We start from the raw sequence: 23,601 nt of genomic DNA on the forward strand, positions 1-23,601 counted from the left end.
AATCATTTCACTACTGAGTTGGTAGGTTCTTTTAATACAAGAACCCAGGAAAATATGTTTAAATTTTAGATGAGTGATGAAATAGGGCTTTGAATTCATCTGATTCCAAACCTTCATTTTATAGTATTTTAATTAAGGAATTTTTAAGTAGGTACAAATCTGTATTTTAATAGTAAGTAAATGTCCTCAATTACTCCCACCAATTTTGTCAGGCAGATATTAACCAAGCTTCAATAGTTACAAGACAAAAATTTAATGAAAATTGGTCAGTAACTATGTATAATCCATAGGGCTAAATAGTTACATGGGACTACAGTAGAAATTTAAAATAAAACAGATACTGGAGGAAAGGTCACATATTATCATCATCTGATTCATCTTCTTCCTTCAAAGATTCCTGTTGAGAGAAAATTGGTGGGCAAGTTAAGATACAATAGCCTCAATTAAGCACCTGTCATTAAAACTTCCTTTACTTATAACCTAAAGTGAACACTGTTGTAGAAGATACCCAAGTAAAGAAAGGATGATTAGGTAAATCTTGCTGTAACAATCAACAACTATATCCTTGATAGAATATATACATATGAAAGCATTAAATGTCCTGAAAATTCCTTGCAATTTTCACAAGAAATTTTTCTTTTGGAACCAGGGCTGCAACTTTGTCCTCACTGGAGAGAACCTAGAAAATTTCTATCTTTAGTTCACTTGAACTCTGGTGTTATTTAATAAAACTCAACCAAGTTTGTTTATTATTTAACACATGATTTTAGAGAACTTTTTATGCTGTGGCTTACCTTAGCATATTTCTCTGCTTCTTCCCTTACATCTTTTGGAACAATTTCATGTCTTCCTTTAGTTACTGTAAATTAAGCCATATATTTAAATGAATTAAAAACGAGAAGTGTGTTGTGATTTGCAATGCCATCCAATCTACCCAATCCACAGGTATGACTCATCTAATGATGCAAAATTGTACTATGAGTAATACTAGATGGTTTGAACTCATTTTTGTGTGTTTCCTCCACATGAGTTTGTATGTGCCCAAATCAAAGCAAGCTCTTGTGGAAATGAAGAGTAAATTATGCACCATGATTTATAAATCCTGAGCATTAATCTATAACATGGTTAGATTTTTAAAATATCCTGCCTTGAAACCCTGTGGTAACTATGCTATAAAGAAAAACATTGGTGATTTCTCAGTTAATATTATTGATTGATTGATTGATTGATTGATTGACAGAGTCTTGCTCTTTTGCCCTGGCTAGAGTGCCATGGCATGAGCCTTGCTCACAGCAACCTCAAACTCCTGGGTTTAAGCGATCCTTCTGCCTCAGCCTCCCAAGTAGCTGGGACTACAGGCATGCGCCACCATGCCCGGCTAATTTTTTCTATATATTTTTAGTTGTCCAGATAATTTCTTTCTATTTTTTAGTAGAGACGGGGTCTCGCTCTTGCTCAGGCTGGTGTTGAACTCCTGACCTCGAGCGATCCTCCCGCCTCGGCCTCCCAGAGTGCTAGGATTACAGACATGAGCCACCGCGCCCAGCCAATTTCTCAGTAATATCTTTCAAAACCATGAAATGGATGTTTCAAAAAGTAAACTGTTCACAACTTAAGTCAATTATTAAGAAGAACTTTCTCCTCATTAGACTACCTGGTAAAATTGTTTTGGCTTTCTTTATATTAGAAAGGACACCCAGTGGTAATTAGGTGCAGTAAGATGACGTATATCAAATAAATGTACAAAAATAACTTACATTCACCAACCCAGCTGAGTTCTAGTTCAAAAGCTTTATCCTTAACTTCATCATGTACTATGTAAATTCTAGAACAGAAGAGGGAAAATTAACATTTTTGGCAACCTCCAAACATTGTAGTTCATCTATCCACAGTCAGTACAAATTAGAATGCACATCCCTAATAAAATTATTTATAAAATTACACCCAGAGACATTCTACAGCCTATATTATTACGAACACTAGAAAAGAGAAATTACACGGGAATTGAGATAAAATTAAACACTTTTGCTCTCCCTACAAATACTGAATATACCTATACAACCCAAATTCAGTTTATTTTGATACATTGTTTTAAAGATATGGATTCAATGGGAAAAGGCCATCATTAACTGTGCCTTTTCAGGGTATTTATTTTTTTCTGTTCATTAACCATTTTAAGAGATGGGGTTCTCACTATGTCACCCAGGTTGGAGTTCAGTAAGGATCATAGCACACTACAGCCTTGAACTCCTGGGCTCCAGTGTTCCCCCTGCCTTAGCCTCTCAAGTAGCTGGAACTACAGGTAACCAAATATTTTTAAAACCATGTAATTTATGTCTTTGCAACTATCAGTGGTCTCTTCAACCTGCAGCTTCTTGACAATAATCTTTTTAAAACCTTTGACCACTTTATAATGGTTTAATATGCCACTTAACCTGGCCTTCACACTGTAGTATATTATAAATTGCAGCAAACAAGGAAGCGCTTTTATGCAACATATTGAAGTAATAAAGTATCAAAAACTTTAGTATAGGCAAGGGGCATGGTGGCTCATGCCTATATTCGCAGCACTTTGGGAGGCTGCTTGAGCCAAGGAGTTCGAGCCCAGCCTGGGCAGCATAGCAAGACCCCAACCCTTATTAAAAAAAAAAAATGCCAGGCATGTTGGCATGTGCCTATAGTGCCTGCTACTTGGGAGGCTAAAGCAGAAGGATTGCTCAATCCCAGGAATTTGATGTTACATTACAGTAAGCTATGATTGTGCCACAGCATTCCAGCCTGGGTGATGGGGGGGCACAATGGAGCTGTCTCAAAAAAAGAAACCAGGAAAAAAAAATTAAGTACAGTATCAGGGTATAGCTTTATGTTATACTTTCCACTGCCTTACATCCCTTACTTTGGAGAGTCTTCTAAAGCCTTGCTATAATATGAAAGCATCTTAATTTTTTAGAACTAAGTAAAAGATCCATGGTGTTCCATTTTATTAAATGATGAAGGGATGGCTTTCCTAAATGAAAGTAAGAGATGACTATTATTATATCTAAATATAAAAGGTGATACGGGTGGATTTCCAGAAGCACTTCAAAGGATTTATTCAGTGAAAGAAACTGAATATTATCATGTTAAACTGTTGTACAATTCAGTAAGATTATTTACTTTCTTTTTTAGCAGTTCTAATGTGTGTTAGTTCCCAGTGTTCCTGTTATAAACTGACCGTCATAGAATGCCTTCTGCTTGAGGTGGGGTAGATGGGAAGGGGTAGTGGCAGTAGGAGGAATGGTAAACCATTAGGACAAAACTATCAGTTTAGAACAGATTATGAGTGTTATTTAAATAGTATATTTATTATTATACCATAGAGTCTGTTTTCCTTGCATATCAAATGCCTACACTCTTATCTGCAAGAATCATGAATTTCTGAAGGATCATCACCCAGGTTTATTAACTTTGTTGTTGTTTACTATTTCAAATATCTGTTACATAGTATTCTACTTTATATACCTGTAATATATAAATCACTCAGGTTTTCTTAAGCTGTAAATGTTTTGAAATACTACTTTTCTCATCTTGTTACAAGTACTTTCACGATAAACCTGAAAAAGTAAAACGTATCTTTCTCAAAGAATATAAATAAGCCAGTTTCATGGATCATGCATAAATAATTAGCTATAAACCAATAAGCTTTCTTGGAGGCAATCTAAGATTACTGTTGGCACTTACGAGATTTGAGAACTTGGGAGCTAACAAATGAAGCCCCTAAAGGTCCACTATATGTCCTCCTACCTTTAACCTGTCACTTAATAGCAGTTTATTTGGACAAAGGCTATTTTTTCCCATTCTATTCATTATTACTTGAAAATGTATAATGTATATGGAAAGGTCAAGTTAAATATTTTTGTAGATGGTAAGGAAAATTCCAATTCCAACTTACATTTTTGCAACTTCTTTAACAATATCGCGGCAGGTCATTTCTTTCATCTACAGAAAATGAAATGTCAATTATATGAGTTAAAAGAACACCATTTTCCACTTGGGTAACTATTTTCACAACTTTTATCAATAACCCATATTCTTGAGATACTTAGATAAAGCCAAGGAAAATAACTGAAAGTCAAAAAAAAAAAAAAAACTCGGAACCAAAGTTTTCTGATTTACAACTTAATGTTTTTAAATTAATATACCAAAATAGATATTCTGGATAATCCATAGGTACCACTAACTTTGTGATAAAATTTATAAAAACCCAGAGTCCTCTTTGAATCTATTCATAGGCAGACCCTAAAGTTTGAAAGATTAGAAATCTGATTTTCTTTGTAGCCACTTTAAGATAATAAAATGCAAATAAGCCATGAAAGAAATGACCTACTATATACAAGACACTGAAAAATGAAGGAGTAGGATAAATTATCCCTCATAGAACTATTCAAGACAAAAATGCAAAATATCTGGGATATGCAAAATACCAAGCTCTGAAGAAGAACCAACATGTGAGTGGGTTCTTAGAATGCAGAATGCATTTGGTTTGATTTCTAGGAAATCTAAATGAATTGTGCAAAGCAAAAGTGGGAAGCCAAAAGCTTGTTCACATTAGAAGTAATTCAGCATTCTTTCAGTGAATACTTGGAAATCAGGGTAGAAATACAGCCATTAAGTGCCCAGCTAAAGAGTTTTATACTGTAGGTTTTGTAAATGACCAGTACCAAGATTTTATTAGACATACGGGTTTCTGAATTGACACATGGGTTTCTAAACAGACATGACAGGATCAAAATAATGTTTGAGTATACTGGCATTCATATTTTCTGGATACGTTGTGGGTATGGAAAATGGTGAATGATAAAGGGTCCTCATACAGCAGTCCAGACTTGAGGTGATTCAACTACTTTATCTTTAAACTAGGTTTGTTAATATATATTTTCTTAATTTAGAAATCCTGATGCTAAAGCTATCCCTGGCACAACTACATGAGGAAGAAGGAACAATAAAAATCATCATTGAATTTAAATTTAAGAATATTTCCTAGTCTTAGGAAATAGATAAATCCATTCGGTGGCTACAACAACAAAAGCAACTACCACAGACTCTTAAAAAATATTGTTAGGGGGAAGACTAAATTAAAAGAGATCTAAGGAACAAATTCAATGTGAACATCAACAGTTTGAAACAGTTACAAAAGACACTGTTTAGATTATTGAGGCAATTTGATTTTATGGACTATTAGACAGTATCTTAGCTACCGTAATGGTATAAGTCAATGAATGCTGAAGCATTTAGGGATTGAATGTCATGCCTGCAACTTCGTTTCAAATAGTTCACAGGTAAAACATACAGATAAAATATGGGAAAGCAAGAGGTTTGTTGTAATCCTATGATGTTCATATTTTTTTATGTTAAATTGGGGGTGAAAGGAAGGAAAAGAATACTGATCTTCATATTTTTGCCCTTCTTGATTAAGTTCTACATTTAGTGAATTAACTGCATCCTAGAAAGGCAAACTTAAGCTAGCCTGAAAAAGCACATTTTAACTGGCAATATTTTTACAATGTTCACCGAAGTTTTTATTATTTAGCAAACAAAACATCAGAAGAAACACATGAGGACAGTGATACAGAGCAGAAGTCAACAAATTCTTTCTGTAAAGAACCAACTAGTAAATAAATATTTTAGATTTTATTAGTCATATGGTCTCTTTGTTCCAAATATTAAACTCTACTATTATAGTATGATAGTAGCCACAGACTGAATGTAGCTGTGTTCCAATAAAACTTACACAAAAGCAAGCACTGGGCCATAGTTTGCAACACCTTATTTAGAGCATGTTTTTGTCATAAAGTGTAAGTGTTCCTAAATCGAAGTAATTTTTCTTGATTTTTAGCTGGGATTTGTTCTTTTTCTCATTCCTTACTAGGATTTAACCACAGAAAGACAAAAAGATAGTTGACTGCTCTAAATATTCTAATTTTCAAATTTCCACATATACCATGGAAAGATAAAAACAAAAAGGAAAAGAGTAGAAGATAGGAACCTAGCACCACACCAGTAAGTGTGTGATGGAAAAGAATACCAGTGTAAGAGTCATAAGGTCTGGATACTGTCAGACAGATTTTTATTTTTAACTCAGGGTTGGGCTTAGGCTAACTGATCTCTAAGGGTCCTTTTGTAAACTTTAGTAAACACCAAATATAAATTAGGCTTTATAGGAGGTTCTAGAACTTGGCATTAAATAAATGACATGCACTGATATTTTCTAGAACCTGGCCTTAAATAAGTTGAAAGAGTAATTAGTTGAGCAAGGTTCTATTTCAGCATTAATATTAAATGTACATGAAATTTTATCTTACTGTAATTTACCAAAACTGTGACAAATCATGTGCATGCCTCTTAGGGAAGTTTCTGATAGGTAAGCACTAAGAACTTTGGGGATACTCTTTCAATATTAAGTTGATCAATTTATGGCTAAAAGGAAAACCAGGCTAAAGAGAACTTTTTCACAGTAATAGCTTAATTTCTTAAAGAAGAAAAAGTGGGTATTCTTAACAGGATAGGCTTCATGCCTTATCTAGTTAGGAGCAAAGTAAAGAAGCATGAGAAAGCAAAGCCAGCACTTAAATATAAGACTACTAAGACATAAAAACTGTGTTCCAAAGAAAGAAATGATATAGGAAAAAAGTACTATGTATAACTTTTTATTATAGCTGTTTCTGTGACATTAACTCAAAATTTTAAACACCAAAATTCTCAAGCTAAGGAACATAGGGATTCATGAATGAGTTTGAAAGATTTTGTGAAGTTATATAAAAAGTGTTTATGTTTTTCTAGATTGAAGCTTTATAGCAGCCAACAAAATCATAAAGGGATCCACAATACAACTTGACAAATAATGTGATACCAGCTTTTCTATTCAGCCAGTCACCAGCATCAGAAAGCTCTGCTCTAGACATCAAGCCACACGATACTCTTAGACTAAACTGTTTAGTCTGTGATGGTAAAACTTCACTGAATGAGGATGATGATGCAGCAAAAATTCAAGCATTCAAATATTACCTGAAGCTTTTCTATTTCTGTCTTTGCAGCTTGCCTGGCTTTGCCAATAGCACAGCCCCAATAACCCTATTTTAAAAAAAGACAAAGCATATAATCACTGAATTAGTATACTATCATATCAATAACTACTACAGTTTCTGTTTATATAAGTTAATGAAAGGATGTTAAATGATTTTTAAAAGTATGGAAAAATATAGCTAAATGCATTCTGATGAATGTGAAGGGACTCAAAAAATTAAAATACCAGACTAATTCTAGAACAAACTGGATTCTTTTCAATAGAGGTATATCGAAAGAAAAATAAACTATGTCATCATATATACTTTGAATTAGAGACATTTTGGGGAATAGAAATGAAAAAAACCTTTAGCATTGTAACAAGTAAAAAATGAAATGATAAATTTCTGACAGAAACAATTACTATGAATTCAAAACTCTAAACCTTCGTTTATTGCTTTTTTTTAAGGGATGCATATAATACTTGTGTTATAACAAAATATATTTAACAGTCTTCAGTTTCTTCAATTAGTAAAACCCATAAAAACCTCAGAAGAAGAAAACAGTTAAGGGTATAATTATTTAGAAAAAGCTCTAAGAAATCCTACTTAAACCCCACCTTTAAAAGGGATAACATGACATTCACTTTTAAGACACTGCTAATACTTATAATACATGAATGAAGGAAAATCATATATTCAAAATATCATATTCACTATGTAGTTTCTATAAATATATTGAGAACTACAAATCTTTCCTCTGCCTCATATCCATAGGTTATTAATGATAAACAAGAAAACATTACTTTCCTTGAATGAGTTTTAAAGAAATTTCATATAATCTAAATGAGACTTAAATGCTAATGAAATACCATTAAACTACAATAGAATGTCAAATGATTCAAAATTACTCACATATGAAACACCTGATGGGTCAATCATGTAGAGCTGTGCACCGTCATTCACACTGTAAGACCCTAACATGAAACTGCATAAAAGTGAACAAATAGTTTAAACCATGGTTCTTAATACCGTAAGTACTTAGAAAAACTACAATTCAATTGAAAACATTGAATTGTAGTTTCTAATAAATTACTAATACACATACAAGTCATAGTAAGTACTTTTATGAAGTAGTTTGCATTAATTAAAACTAGTACATGTTCAAAATTCATGTGGCTTTTTTTGTTTGTTTGGTATTAAATTTTCTGATGAAACTCTTTCCTGGGAAGATAGCAGGAGAGAAAGAAGTAACAATAGACAGGTGGAAAATAACTAATGCAAGGGGCCCAATAGGTAAAGGTATTAACACAAAAAAAGCTAAGGGAACAAAATTCCTGAGAGTACACTGAATCCATGTCAAACTCTTTCCACCCTTCATTCTATTCCCCAGTATTTCTTCCAGTCACTGTTCTGCAATAATCAGAATTGGTTCAATATATTTTTATATGATCAACAAATTAAAATCAGGCTATTAGATGATCATATGAATTTGAGTTTCTGACTCACCCCTCTTTATCTATTGAGTTCTGCATCTGTGGATTCACCAACCACAGATAGAAAAGATTAGGGAAAAAAACAGCATCTGTACTGAACATGTACAGACTTTTTTCCTTGTCATTATTCCCTAAATAGTAAAATATAATAATTATTTACATAGCATTTACCTTGTATTAGGTATTATAGGTAATCCAGAGATAATTTTTAAAGTATACAGGAGGATGTGCATAGGTTACATGCAAATACTATGCCATTTTATATCAAGGACTTGAGCAACCTTGGATTCTGGTAGTTGTAGAAGCTCCTAGAAACAATCCCTCACAGTTACCAACAGACTATATTTTCTTTGCTTTAGACTAGAAAAGAAACCACCATTGGCTGAGTGCAGTGAGTCATGCCTGTCACGCCAGCACTTTGGGAAGCTAAGGTGGCAGGATCGCTTGAGGCCAGGAGTTCAAGACCAGCCTGGGCAACATAGTGAGACCCCCATCTCTACAAAAAATTTTAAAATATTAGCCAGCATGGTGGCATGTGCCTGTGGTTCTATCTGTTTGGGAGGCTGAGGCATGAAGATCGCTTGAGCCCTACAGTTCAAGGTTGCAGTGAACTGTGACCATGCCACTGCACTCCAGCCTGGGCAACAGAGAAACAGACCTCATCTCAAAATTAAAAAAAAAAAAAGAGAGAGAGAGAGAAACTAGCATCATCTCACATGCAAAATATTGTAACAGCCAACTATCCAATTCCCGATCCTACCATTATTCCCTTCCATCTTCCACACTGGTATAAGACTTATCTTTCAGAATATACATCTCATTGTCATTATTTTAAAACTCTTCAACATTTCCTTTGCTGAAACTCCATAGCGTGGATCACATACTTCTGTATGATTGAGTCCCTTCTTGTGTCATCAATATTATCTCTTAACCTTATACTCTACACACCAAGTATACTTAACTTCTGCATTACCTGAAATGCTGGAAATAACCCTTACACGCATTCCCCCTACATCTCACATCCTTTTCCTTGCTGCCTCTTCAGAAAGAGGCCACTCCCTAATTGTTGTCCCACTATACCCATTATATACCTTTATCAGACACCTCTAAGATTTTTATCAATGTAACATTCATCTGCGTCCCCACATCTATGACTGACTCTTAGTATATGCGTAATAAATGTTTACTGAAACAGTTCTACTGCTTACTTTCTTAAAAAGAGAAGTTAACAGATGAACTGAGAGCTAAGCTGAAAGGTTAAAAATGAAAGATATTCTACATAGTCTGAAAGTAGAGTGTTTCATAATGTAATTTAAATGAGAACCTTAAGAATAACTAAAGTAACAAATGTCCACAGATCTAACCTATTGCCATCAGAATAAAACTTAGGTTTTCTTTAACATCTGTCTTCCTTAATAATTAAATATGGCTGATTACAAACAATGCAAAGGGAGGACTACAGCTAAGCACTCAGATGTTAGCAAATGTATTATTTTGATCAAAGATGACTTTTTTTAAAGTTATAAACCAAGCATGTCTTTTCGTTTTAGGAAAATCTAGTCATGACTAGTCTTCTCTGTTAAGCCATATTTGAATATTTACGCCTATTCCAAGTCTTTATGCAGCTGAATCCCCACTTTCCCCGAAAATAAAAATACCCACATGTCACCTTAACAACAGAAAATGTGACTAATGGGAATCATGAAATGTAATTTTGTATGGATTAAGTATTGTTATACAAAAAAAAAAACTCCATTTAAAAAGCACTTTACCCAAGTGCTTAAAGTATATCACATGGGAATTAATGAGAAAACTGAAGTATAGTTGGCAACTTAATGTCAACTTGGTATATGTTTAGTAGCTCATGGTTTCCTAAGAATATCAGGGACCAATAACAGAGAATTTATTATAATAAGATTATAGTCATTATTATGAGTTTTATAATCACTTCAGTTCTGTATAGTCTTTTTCCCTATTCAAATAGTTTTTATGTATGCCATTTTATTTAATCATTGCTGTAATACTTTGTGGTAAGAGTTCATATTTTTAATTGTATAAAAGGCTAAGATGCTGGGGAAAATAAATATCTCTAGTACAGATCTGACTTTTGAATATATCATAAAATTTCATACCTGCAGCCGAAAGGTCTCACAGCACTGTAGAGTGTATATGCATGTACATACATGGCCACTCTGTCTGCAAGGTGCTATGGGGTAGAAACAGAAGAGCTTATTAATAAACTTCTATTACTGTTTAAAAGGTTCCTCAACATTGTTAACAACTTACTTTTAGTGGAATGTTATAGCCGAAGTTAGATCTAAAGTTGGAAGCTTCTTCTCTTGCTATGTCTGCTAAAGAGCGAGCATCTGCCAGCAAACCTGCTACCGCCTGGGGGAAAAAAGCACCAATTTAAGTGATAAACACATTTCTATCACAAATCAAAGTCTGTAATTATGATAGACTTATGTAATATTTTTTTAAAAGCATCACAATTCAAAATAAATTTTTTTGGCACCAAGGCATTTTGGTGCTTGAGTATGAAATTACAATTTGGAAATTTACAAAGCATGACTTGTTTTGTCTAATGGTCACATTCACAGAAAATATTTATGATAAATCCTCTTCTCCTCATTTACTGACCTCATTATAAAGAACAAAAACCAATGGTCTTGGTCAGAGTTGATCTTTTCTTTAAAGTTATTATAGGTTGAACATCTCTAATCCAAAAATCTGAAATCCAAAATACTCCAAATCTAAAACTTTTGAAAGTCAGTATGATGCTCAAAGAAATGCTCAATGGAGTTTTTCGAATTTCAGATTTTTTGGATTAGGGATGCCCAACTGCTGAGTGTATGATGCAAATATTCCAAAAAAAAAAAAAAAAATCCAGCTGGCCACACCTGTAATCCTAGCAACTGGGAAGGTGAAGCAGAAGGAGCACTTAGCCCAGGAGTTCAAGACCAGCCTGGACAACACAGTGAGACCCCATCTCTTAAAAAAAAAAAATTAGCCAGGCATGGTGGGGTATGTCTGTAGTCCCAGCTAGGGAGGCTGAAGTGGGAGGATCCCTTGAGTCCAGGAATTCAAGGCTGCAGTGAGCTATGATTGTACCACTGCATTCCAGCCAGGGTAAGAGCTAGGTCCTATCTCTTAAAAAAAAAGAGGAAAAAAAAAAAAAAAAACAGAAGAAGAAGAAGATACATCTTGTACCAAGCATTTTGGATAAAGGATACTCAACCTGTGAAAGTTTTGGTCTAAAAGGCATAATCATCACTTTTCAGCCTTTTGGCTGAGATCAAGTATAAACGTACAATCAGAAATGTTCTTTTTCAACCTACTGGCTAATAAACTGAAATGAAAAACCATTATCTTTGAAGATTTGTAGTCTGGTTCAAGTTGGTGTTTGGAAAATAAAAATGAAAAGATTTGTGGCTTAGAACTGCAGTTCCTACATATTGTGCTGAGATGCCCTGGGCACTGTGGTGAAATCATAGGTTAGTGTGAGACATTTTAAGTTTGGAGCAAACAACTGTAAAAGAAGTTCAGTTCCAACATTAGATCATTTTACTACATTCCTTCCAATGACATATCTTTGAGAAGCTGGGTGGTTAGTGGTTGCTATGATAAAAAGTACCGTACAATTGTCAATGTGAAAATGAGGGTAGCAACATCTAATCTGACTACACAGTTTAGGAAGTTGTGTACTATACACACATTAGTAATTGTGGTTGCTTAAAAATGAAATAAAATATTTTAATTTTTAAATAAAAATATTTTCCTTTGTATTTTTTTTCAAACAGCTGTTTTTAGGACATAAATTCTAAGTTTGGACCTAAATACTTAACAAAACCATTAGGTATTACTGGCCTAGAGAAACTATGAAAAAAAATACTGAGACACTTAAGGTACCAAGAAAATTTGGAAATTGCTAGGTTTCCAGAATTTAAAAGTGGTATCAGAATCTTGAAGTCTTTTTTTCTACTGTTCCCTAATGATAATTCCTAACATATACTGAGCACTCATTACTTGTTAATCATTTTACATAATTTTGAACCTTTTAACAACTGTATTCGATAAGTATAATACTATCACCCTTGTTTTGCAGATAAGGAAATGGGTATTTAGAATAACTTCCCCAAGGTTATCCAAGCCAGTAAGTTACACCATTTAAGGAATCTTCTGTTGCTTTGGAGAAAGTTTACTGTAAAGTCTCATAATTCTCAAATCACTTAAAGGTGACAACCGTGGAGGGAGGACATTAACCCTTATTTTTTCCAACCCCCACCAATGTCAAATGTTTTACCAATTTCCAGGCATAAGAAATATCATCAATTCCCTGGCTTTAAATAACAAATGGGGCAAATTTGAAAATTCTAGGACAATAAACTTTTCCATCATTGATGTGCCTGTGGTATTAGCATATATGATTTTTTACAAAATAAACTTTTTTTACTAAGTAAAAGAATACATAATTCACCTCCTACCAGCTAAGTTACAATCTGGCAAGTGTCATCAAAACATAATTTCACTGCCAATAGTAAATCTGTTCAGGACAGAAATGTTGTTTAGAAAAAAAAAATCTTTGAAAAAGCAAAACAAAAAATTATCTTTAGCTTTATGGTTATACTTTATCAGTCCTGTTTGTATCACATCTGCTTTATAAATACCAAAGCTATCAGCTGAATGAACTGGGTCCTATAGACTGTCACTCTGCAGAACAGGCTCTGGAGTAACGTGGAGATCCAAGTTTGAATCCCAGTTTTTTCTCTACTAGCTATCTGTTTTCTCATCTGTAAAAATGGCATCAATCTTACTTCCATTGGGCTGTCCAGATTAAACAAGATAGTATGTAAAGAGCTCCCAGCATAGTACCTAGCACACATGTTCTCTTTTCTTCCTTGCCTTTTCAGATATCAGGGTTAGAATATTTCATTCCCTTTTTTGGTGGTAGTTCTTATTGAGCAAGGTCTGACATCTATACACAGGGTGTCCCAAAAGTCGCCATATATATGGAAAATGGGAAATTGTGGCTATAAATATACCTTTATTGACAAAATATTCATTACAAAATTTTTCCTTTGTATAGAGATTTTTGGGACACCCTGTAATATAACTTCAGTATATGCCAATAGTGTATTTATGGCTTGGCTTGGAGTTGTACAAAGCAGTCACTCAGCTTAGATACCAGCTGCATGAAATAACTTAAATATAGTGATGTCTATGAAGCTATTAAGGATATGTGCACTTTTCCTTTCATTAAACAACCTGGTGTTCCACCTTACTATAAATGTGTTCTCTATCTGATAGCATCTTCAGTAATCCCCAAAAGGCTGCGGTCCCCAACCCTGAGGCTGAGGCCTGTTAGGAACCAGGCCATGCATCACCGCCTGAGCTCTGCCCACCTCCCAGTTGTCTTCCAGGAAACTCAGGAAGGAGCTACACAGCAAGAGGTGAGCAGCGGGCCAGGGAGAGAAGCTTCATCTGTATTTACAGCTGCTCCCCATCGCTCGCATCACCACCTGAGCGCTGCCAGGGCACGCCCCCATGGGAAAATAGTCTTTTGTGAAATGGGTCCCCAGTGCCAAAAAGGTTGGGGTCTGCTGCCAAAAGGGATACAAAAGCTAAAGATTCTTACCCTCTCAAGCATAAACCTTCGCTGGAGATCTGTGCTGCCAAGATCTCATTTCTACACGTACTCCCCTCTCCTCATTTTCTTAAGACAACTTGATTTTTCGCATCTATCATAAATAGGGTTTGATAATGCTACCTTTCTTTTGGACAGTGAACTGGTTAAACCCAATAATTCACTCTGATTACTAATGTGGCTGCTCACTGATCTATTCCCGGAAATCACTTCAAAAGAAATTGAGTAAGACAAAAAGGAATATTTTTAAATATGACCTTACCATTCCAACATGCCGATCAACGTTAAAAAGACGTTTGTTGGAACCTTCTTCATAAAGCTTAGAAAGTACTAATTTTTCTACCCCAAAGACAACACCATCTTTACATCTGATTCCAATAGCTGTACTGAAACAAGGAGAAAAAAATTCATTTTTTAACTGAAGATAAAAGGAACTTCACAAACCTCAGTTTTAAAACAACCACAAAAATAGGTAACATTTAAAGCATGCCAAATTCTTTAAAACATTTGAAAACTAGAAAAAGAACCAGAAGTGTGATAAATTACATCCATATAAATGAGTATCATGTGACCCCCCCAAATCTAGCATATCATTTGACAAAAAAAGATACTAATATACAAGTACAAATAATTTGCCAACAAAATATGCACATCATGGCATACTGCCTGGCATATCACAGTGATGTTATAAACAAATATTGACTAAATTCACATCCATTAAAAATGGTATATAATATACATAGAAAAGACAGGCTAAAAAATTAAGTGACTAATCTGAGTGGAAGGATTATGATTTATTCTTTTTCTTCCTTTTGCTCATCTGTTTCTTCCAATTTTTCTGTAATAAACATGTATTGCTTCTACAAGTATATAAAAGAATAAAATACATGTTCTACCACAAATGTTTTACTTTTTTATTTTATTTTTAGAGACAGGGTCTCACTCTGTAGCGCAGGCTAGAGTGCAACAGCCTGATCATAGCTCACTGTAGCCTTGACTTCCTGGGCTGAAGTGATCCTCCTGCTTCAGCCTCCCAAGTAGCTGGGACTATAGGCCTGCACCACCATGCCCAGCTAATTTTTTTGTTGTCTTTTGTTTGTTTGTTTTACTTTTTGTAGAAAACAGAGTCTTGCTATGTTGCCCAGGCTGGTCTTGAACTCCCAGCCTGAAGCGATCCTCCTGCCTCAGCATTCCAAACTGCTGGGATTACAGGCATGACCCCCCGGTACTCAGCCTGCTGCAATTATTCAAAAAAAATATCTTAACAACTTTAGTAAAATATGGAAAAATTATATGTTGCCATTTCAAGATGAAAATGTTAATTATTTCATTCTTCTAATCCCTTTTAGATAAAGGTAATTCTGATCAGAAACAATCAGAAAAAATAAGCAATGCTTGATTATAGTTTTTTGGTAAAATTATCTTAATCTTTTTTTTTTTTTTTCAAGAGATGGAGTCTCAGACCGGGCACGTGGCTCACGCCTGTAATCCTAGCACTCTGGGAGGCCGAGGCAGGTGGATTGCTTGAGGTCAGGAGTTCGAGACCAGCCTGAGCGAGACCTCATCTCTACTAAAAATAGAAAGAAATTATCTGGCCAACTAAAAATATATATAGAAAAAATTAGCTGGGCATGGTGGCACATGCCTGTAGTCCCAGTTACTCGGGAGGCTGAGGCAGTAGGATTGCTTAAGCCCAGGAGTTTGAGGTTGCTGTGAGCTGGGCTGACGCCATGGCACTCACTCTAGCCCGGGCAACAGAGCGAGACTCTGTCTCAAAAACAAAAAAAAAAAAAGAAATACTCAAAGAGATGGAATCTCACTATGTTACCCAGGTTGGAGTATAGTGGCTTTTCTCATAGGCATGATCACAGCTCACTGCATCCTCAAACTCCTGGGCTCAACCAATCCTTAGCCTCCCAAATAGCCAGTATTGTGAATGCAACTTCTCTATTTTTGATAATAGCATCACCAAGCTCTAACACCTTGAATTTCATTACTTCTTCATCCCCCATGTTGAGCTTGTATTTACTATTGATTTTTTCCTTCAAAATTTCTTTTTTATCTACTTTTCTAATAATTATACCAGCATTGAGGTCCTTATAGTTTCAGGCTTAGATTACTAGTAAGCATCTTTTCTACTTCTCCAATCCATCTTACCTAACATGACCAGCCTAATTCCTAGCTCTGTTTCATTTTGTCACTACCAGAATCTATAAAGTGATCCACAACCTAAAAAGTGGGGAAATTGTGTCAACCACAGGGCTCTCAAAATCTGATGAAACTGTGGCATTTCTTCCAAGAAAAATGAACAAAGTCCATTGAGCATATTCGATTTCCTGTTATAAATCCTGTACTCTACTGAATTTAACTTCACTGTCACCCCTCAAACATCTCATGTTCATTTTTTGCCTCCACGTCTTTGAAGTTATCCTGGGTGCCAGAATTTCCTCGCCACTGCATATTTACGTAAATTTCCACAAACATTTGCAAATTTACTTGAACTTAACTTCTGCAATCTCAGTAAGCCTTTATTAATTATTTCAACTCACCATCTTCCTCACTATTTAGAATCTAAAACATTCTTTATTCTAAACTAGAAGTTTTCTAACTGTAGTTTGTAAACCTTCAGGAATCCCTGAGATCCTTTCAGGGTGTTCCGTGTGGTCACAATTATATTCATAAAAGTACAAAGACTTCATTTGTGCCTTTTCTACTGTGTGAACATTTGCACTGATGGTACAGAAGCAGGGTGGGTAAGACTGCTGACACTTTAACATGAATCAAGGCAGTGGCAACAAATAGTACTAGTAAGCTGCTATTAGCTGTATTCTTCACTGCTATGCTCTCAGTTAAAAAAAAAGCCACTTTTAGTTAAGAATGTCCTTGATGAAGCAATACTTTTATTAAGTCTCAACCTTTGAGAACCTGTATTTTTAATATTCTAGTAATGAAATGGTAGGTGCTCAAAGTACTTCTGCTACATACCAAAATATGACAGTTGTCTCAAGGAAAAAGTACCTATATAACTTTTTTTAGTTGTTTCTTTTTTTCATAAATACTGTTTTTACTTTCAACAAATGTTAGACAAACTGTGGTTATTTATACTTAGGTGTATGGCAGACTTTTTTTCTAAAGTGAAAAAAGTAAACATGTCACCTCAAGGAAAACTGACAGTGTTTGTTGCCAATGATAAAATTCAAGTTTTCCAATGGGCATGGTAGCTCACACCTGTAATCCTAGCAATTTGGGAGGCTGAGGCGGGAGGATCCCTTAAGGCCAGGAATCCAAAACCACCCTGAGCAACACAGCAAAACCCCTCCTCTACAAAATATAGAAAAATTTTAGCCCAGCATGATGGTGTATGCCTATACTCCCAGTTACTTGGGAGCTGAGGCAGGATTGCTTGAGCCCAGGAGTTTGAGGTTGCTGTGAACTATGATGATACCCTACACTCTAGCCAGCGCAACAGAGCGAAACCCTGTCTCCAAAAACAAAAATTCAAGTTTTTAAGCAAAAATAGTAATTTTAGAAAACACATTCACCACTATATTCATTCACCATAAGCCTGTCTACTTCTCAATATTTGCAAACTTTTATGTTGAGATTGGTGGTATTAACAAATGTGATGTTTTTGATAATTTATTGAAAAATCTGTCAAATTTGGAAGATCTGTTATAAGTCAGCGAACCAATGTTTTCCAAATGATCAATTCATGATGTTACAAAATCATGCACAGGCAAAAGATCCATTCAAAGTAGAAGATAGCCCAATGGAGTTAATGTAACAAAATGCAAAAAGTTCACCCATATGTTTTCAGACTCCAACTTTAAGAAACTACCATTTGTTCAGTTTTGCTGCAGTATTAAAGGACAATATCCATAATTATCTGAAAAAGCTATTAAAAGATTCCCCACTTTTCCAACTATGAATCTGTGTGAAGGCTGATGTGCTTCATATGCTTCAACAAAATATAATGGATTGAATGAAGAAGATAGGAGAATTCCACTGTCTTTTTAAACTAAGACTGAGATTTGCAAAATTACAAAACAGTGCCATTTTTCTCACTATATTTTATATTTTGGAAAAGTTATTTTTTTATTAAATATGTTATGGCTCATGCTTATAATCCCAGGGATTCAGGAGTCTGAAGCGGGAAAATCACTGGAAGCCAGGAATTTGAGACCAGCATGGGCAATGCGGCAAGACCCCACATCTCTAAAAAAAATTTAAAAAATTATCTGGGCATGGTGGAATGTGCCTGTAATCCCAGCTACTTGGAAGGCTGAAACAGGAGTCCAAGACTGCAATGAACTAAAATCATGCCACTGCATTTCAGCCTGGGTTACAGAACGAGACACCATCTTTTTTTAAAAAAAAAAAAAGTTATTACTATTAATTAATTAAAAGTTTTAAAAATCAATGTCAATATGCAATTGTGTTTGTTATTTTAAATGAATACATTTAATTTTTTTTCTCAGTTTTTACTTCTAATATGGTAAATTATTAACAGAACAAATAACCTGCATTAATCAAGTCTTTGGGATCATAGTAATTACTGACAGAACCTATAGCCTACATAAATAAATGCTTTCTGAGGTCCTCAATAATTTCTGAAAGCATAAAGGGCTCCAGAAACCAAAATTCTGTGTACACTTTTATTCTAAACAATCCAGTCCTTCTATTATACAACCTTCTTTTTATATCTTGGCTCCTCAATGAGACTAAAAGGGAAAATTAAAATTTAATCTTCCCCCTTTTTTTCTTTTTCATATTACCTTTTACAGTCAAACTTTTATAAAACAGTTATGATCATAGTATATATATTTTTAATAATGTGCTTTTAAGTATTCACTTAGATGCCATTAATTATTTGTTTTGGTAGTTCCTATGTTTAACACAACAGGTACTATGAATATTTGACTTTTAAATTATGAGATTAAATTTCTTTAGGGCTGGCACAGTGGCTCACGCCTATAATCCTAGCACTCTGGGAGGCCAAGACAGGAGGATCACTTGAGGTCAGGAGTTCGAGAGTAGCCTGAGCAAGGGAAAGACCCAAAAAACAAAAAAAATTAGCTCGGTGTGGTGGTGCATGCCTGTAATCCCAGCTACTCAGGAGGCTGAAGCAGGAGGATTGCTTGAGCCCAGGAGTTTGAGGTTGCAGTGAGCTATGATGATACCACTGCACTCTATCCAGGGGAACAGAGTGAGAGTCTGTCTCAGTTAAAAAAAATTAAATTTCTTTAAAACAATTTATCTCGGGGGGTGGGGGAAGGAAAAATAAATAATAAATAAAACAATTTATCTCCTTTTGATGCAGAAATATCATATTACTAGGTTAAATGTTTTCTATTTGTTTATATACCACACTCTTAAGAAAATTAATATACAATTTAATTTTTCTACTTTCTGTGCCCATAGCACTTAAACATTTTCCAAATGTTTTTAGATATATTTTATCCTTATGACTAAATATGTGAAGTAGCTGGGGTAGATGTCTACCAATTTACAGACAAAAAAGTGACACTCAGATGACTGAAGAGAGGAATCCTACATCACACTACCACTAAGTACCAGTTAGGAAGAAAATTTATCTTCTGAACCTCATCCAGTATTCTGCTACACCAGGTTACATAAATCCCTTTAAAAGAGGAACTTTCCTAGTATTTATTCTTTATTAAGGAAAAAAAAAAATTCCTTTTTTTTTTTTTTTTGGAGACAGAGTCTTCCTCTGCCACCTGGGCTAGAGTGCCATGGCATCAGCCTAGCTCACAGCAACTTCAAACTCCTGGGCTCAAGCGATTCTCCTGCCTCTGCCTCCCAAACTGGGACTATAAGCACGCACCACCATGCCTGGCTAATCTTTCTATTTTTAGTAGAGACAGGGGTCTCGCTCTTGTTCCCTTTTTGAAGTTTCAATTTTTAGAAATTTTTAGAAATATTTCCTCATGTTTGTTTAAATACGACTATTTTAAATCATATTAGAGATACTTTATAGAAAACAAATCCCTAAGATGACACAGCTCTCACAGCTTACCTTCAATTTTCTGCTTACACATGGTTTCAAAATATATCTCTCCAGTTTTTCTTAGTCAAGACTTACCAGTTTTTTACAACAATGAAAAAGCAGGAATGCAAAGGAGAGAAAATAGTAACTTTCCCGAGCCTCTCCTGCTCTTTGCTCTAAGAGCCCATCTTCTCTCTTTTTTTTTTTTTTCAGACAGGGTCTCATGCTGTCACCCAGGCTGGAGTAAATGGTGAGACCCTGTCTCTAAAAGAAAAAAAACCCCAAGATGTATGAGAAATAAAAGACAACAAGGCCACAAATCTAATAGCCAAGGAAAACAATGATATAAATCAAGAATTTGAAAATGGAAAATGGCTAGTGAAGATGATAATGAATGTGATTTTATATGCTATATTTGCAACATAGGTATTTTAGTGGATAATCTTGGAATTGACTGGAATTATCGGGCTGGGGCTCATGGAAAACATTTGGCTTAGAAAGAGATCTGGAAATGAATAAATAGAGATTGTTTTGGGGCATATACTAATTTGTGCCAAAGCAACATAACAAAGCCTAATTACCAGAAATATAAAAAATAAAAAGAGACATAATACCTGATTAAAACAGTCATTTTAAGTAAAACAGTATTTCTTACCTACTATTTTCCACAGCCTTCATAGCATATTCAACTTGAAAAACTCTTCCATCAGGAGAGAATGTAGAGGCTGACAGGTCATACTAAGGGAAAAGGGCAACAATAAGCTTATAGTAACATCTCTTTGGCAGTAATAAGCATATCCTCTAAATGGCTTAGAAATCAGGAATGTGTTATATCCCAACAATGACTCTGCTTTTAAGAGAGGAAGGGGAAGCATGTCAGAGCACCAACAGTGACTAAGGGAAGTCACACACATTAGATTTCTGCAACTGAAGAGCAATGGATACAAGTCCTAGGTAAAGTTAGAACACAAAACTCACTTTTGAAAAAAATTAACACTGTGTGGTAGAACCAGCACTGAAGTCAGAACATTTAAATTTGTCGCTATAGCTGTGCCACTAACAAACTGAAGGACTTAACAAATCATTCAGCGTTCATCAAACACTTAATGAATATCCATTATATGATAGTCATTTTATGGGAATACAAAAGTGACCACTTATTCATGAAGTCTTTCATTTCAAATCAGACCAGACACAAATCTAAGTGCTGAAGGTACAGCAATAAACCAGAAAAGGCACAAAGATGGAAATAAAACAGTAAAGTGATAGAAGGAACTACTACAGACTGCATCACCAGGGGAGGCCTGCCTGGGGCAGTGACATTTAGGCTGAATAAAATTTAAATGACAAGGAGCTAGCCATTTAGGATATGGAAGAAGAAACTTTCTGGCATTTGGCACAAAGACATTAGGGTAGAAATAAGCCTAGCACAGTCAAGGAACAGAAGTAAGATCACTGTCTTGAGCACTGTTAACTGGTGGAGGAAAAAAGTAGGCAATCTTAGTAAGGTAGCTAAGGGCCAAACTACATTGGGTCTTCCAGGCTGGAGTAGGGAGTTAGTTTATTTATATATGTATGTATGTATGTATTTTGTATTTATTTATTTTGGATACAGGGTCTCTCTCTGTAGCCCAGGTTAGAGAGCAGTGTCATCATCATAGTTCACTGCAACCTCAACTCCAGGGCTCAAGCAATCTTCTCCCTCCTTGACCTTTGGAGTAGAGTAGCTAGGACTTACAGGAACACACTACCATGCATGGCTAAGTTTTCATTTTTGTAGAGACAGGGTCTTGCTATGTTGTTCAGGCTGGTCTTCAACTCCTGGCCTCAATCGATCCTCTCACCTTGGCCTCCCAAAGCACTGGGATTACAGGTGTTAGCCACCATGCCTGGCCAAAACCTTCTTTAGAGAAGAATTTAGTAGCACTGAAATATAAGGCACTGCTCAAGATTCACGGAGGGTTAGGGGCAGGTGGTAAAGTCAGCTCTACCATCGGGTTCTTGAACCTGGAGACTCACTGCAGGAAGGGCAGGCCTCTCAGGGTTAAAAAGGCAAGGAAAAACTCCACCATTGTAATACTAAAATATCCCACATGGTTATATTGTCAAGTATTTTTCAAAGGCCTGTAGACTGAAACACTATTGATTGAAGTTAATATTAATGTAGTTGTCCATTCGCTATTAAATTCTTTATTGAGCATTTACTTACACAAAAAAAGTGTGACATAACTTTAGCATCTCATAAACAAAACGAATGGATTAAACTATCCAAACATAAATTGCCTATTATCAAATTCGGAGCACCAGTATTTGGGTTTAACGTTGAATATCAAAATCTCGGGAACAAGTAGGATTAAATAAACTGAGAAACCCATTATTTGATAACTATTGTGCAAATAACCAATAGACTACTAAAAAACCCCTCTATTTCCTATATGGAGAAGTACATAAAAGGAGTAAGCAGAAGACTGCACATATGCAATACGTTTAACAAAGGAAAGTAGAAAGCCAAATAAGTTAACAGGTCCAACTCCAAAATCCTCAACAGTATATTGAAGTCTGAAGCGATTAAGTTCCTACATAAAGTCTCAATGCCTAAAAGTGCTGCTGAGAAGCTAGAACAAAGGAAAAACGAAAGGAGTCATCAGACAGCTTTTCAGACCACTTTTCTTATTAGTTCTGTCCCAAGTGGCTTTCCAGTGACTCTACACTGAGCGGTCGATCAGTACACTCGAAGGAAAGAGAGAGAAGGCCCGTGAATCAGCAGCACCCTAGGAACTGGTGGTTCCCAGAAAGCACGAGCCTCAGACCATGGAATCCCAAGCTTCGCTGCCTCAGTGGTTCTCAAGAGGCGAACTGTCGCCCAAATCCTTCACACACTTTTTCAGGCCCCACAAGTTTCCACTTTCGGTTTCCCTAAGTAGCTAAAGAAAGTGACTCAGCAACTCAAAGCAGCTCCAATCCTCACTGCTGCGCCGCCAAGCCGGCAACACCTAGGCTGAAAATCTTGAGCAGTCACCTTCATCGGAGACACGGGCCTAGTATCCTGGCGGTAAGAGGCCACCGATCTCCAGACAGCTGGAAGCGGCCCACCTGACCTGAAGGCAGTCCCAGAGAATCCCGGGTCCGCGCACCCCCTTCAGTCTGCCCGAGTTCCCTTCAACGCCAATCCCTCAGTTAAACTATCACACCAAAAGATCACAAACTCACCCCGGTGCCGATAGAGCTCATCGTGCTAAAACCAACGGAACGCGCAAGGCTTCCAGGCCTAAGGCACTTCCCCTACCCTACAGCACGGCGCAGAGTAGTAACAGGCCCTCTCATTGGCTGTACTTCGACCAATGGCTTTTGCCTCTGCGGGTAGTTCCTTGGGCTCTAGCCCTCGGAACGAAAAGTATTGTGGGAAAAGGAGTG

The 23,601-nt window shown here is 35.8% G+C and overlaps 1 protein-coding gene across 1 annotated transcript; it reads right to left on the reverse strand.

The window, feature by feature from the left end:
• Window positions 1–237: 237 nt before the first annotated feature.
• PSMA3 (proteasome 20S subunit alpha 3) lies at window positions 238–23,601 on the reverse strand. Its single transcript, XM_045566556.1, has 11 exons — window positions 23,398–23,601; window positions 20,843–20,925; window positions 14,443–14,566; window positions 10,823–10,924; window positions 10,669–10,742; window positions 7,956–8,028; window positions 7,045–7,110; window positions 3,932–3,978; window positions 1,758–1,825; window positions 795–859; window positions 238–397 (listed from the first exon to the last, which is right to left on the reverse strand). Exons 1-11 carry the CDS (start codon window positions 23,416–23,418, stop codon window positions 353–355), a joined length of 768 nt encoding a protein of 255 aa, XP_045422512.1. The 5' UTR covers window positions 23,419–23,601; the 3' UTR covers window positions 238–352.

Source organism: Lemur catta, chromosome 1, assembly GCF_020740605.2.
Source record: "Lemur catta isolate mLemCat1 chromosome 1, mLemCat1.pri, whole genome shotgun sequence".
Taxonomy (NCBI): Eukaryota; Metazoa; Chordata; class Mammalia; order Primates; family Lemuridae; genus Lemur; species Lemur catta.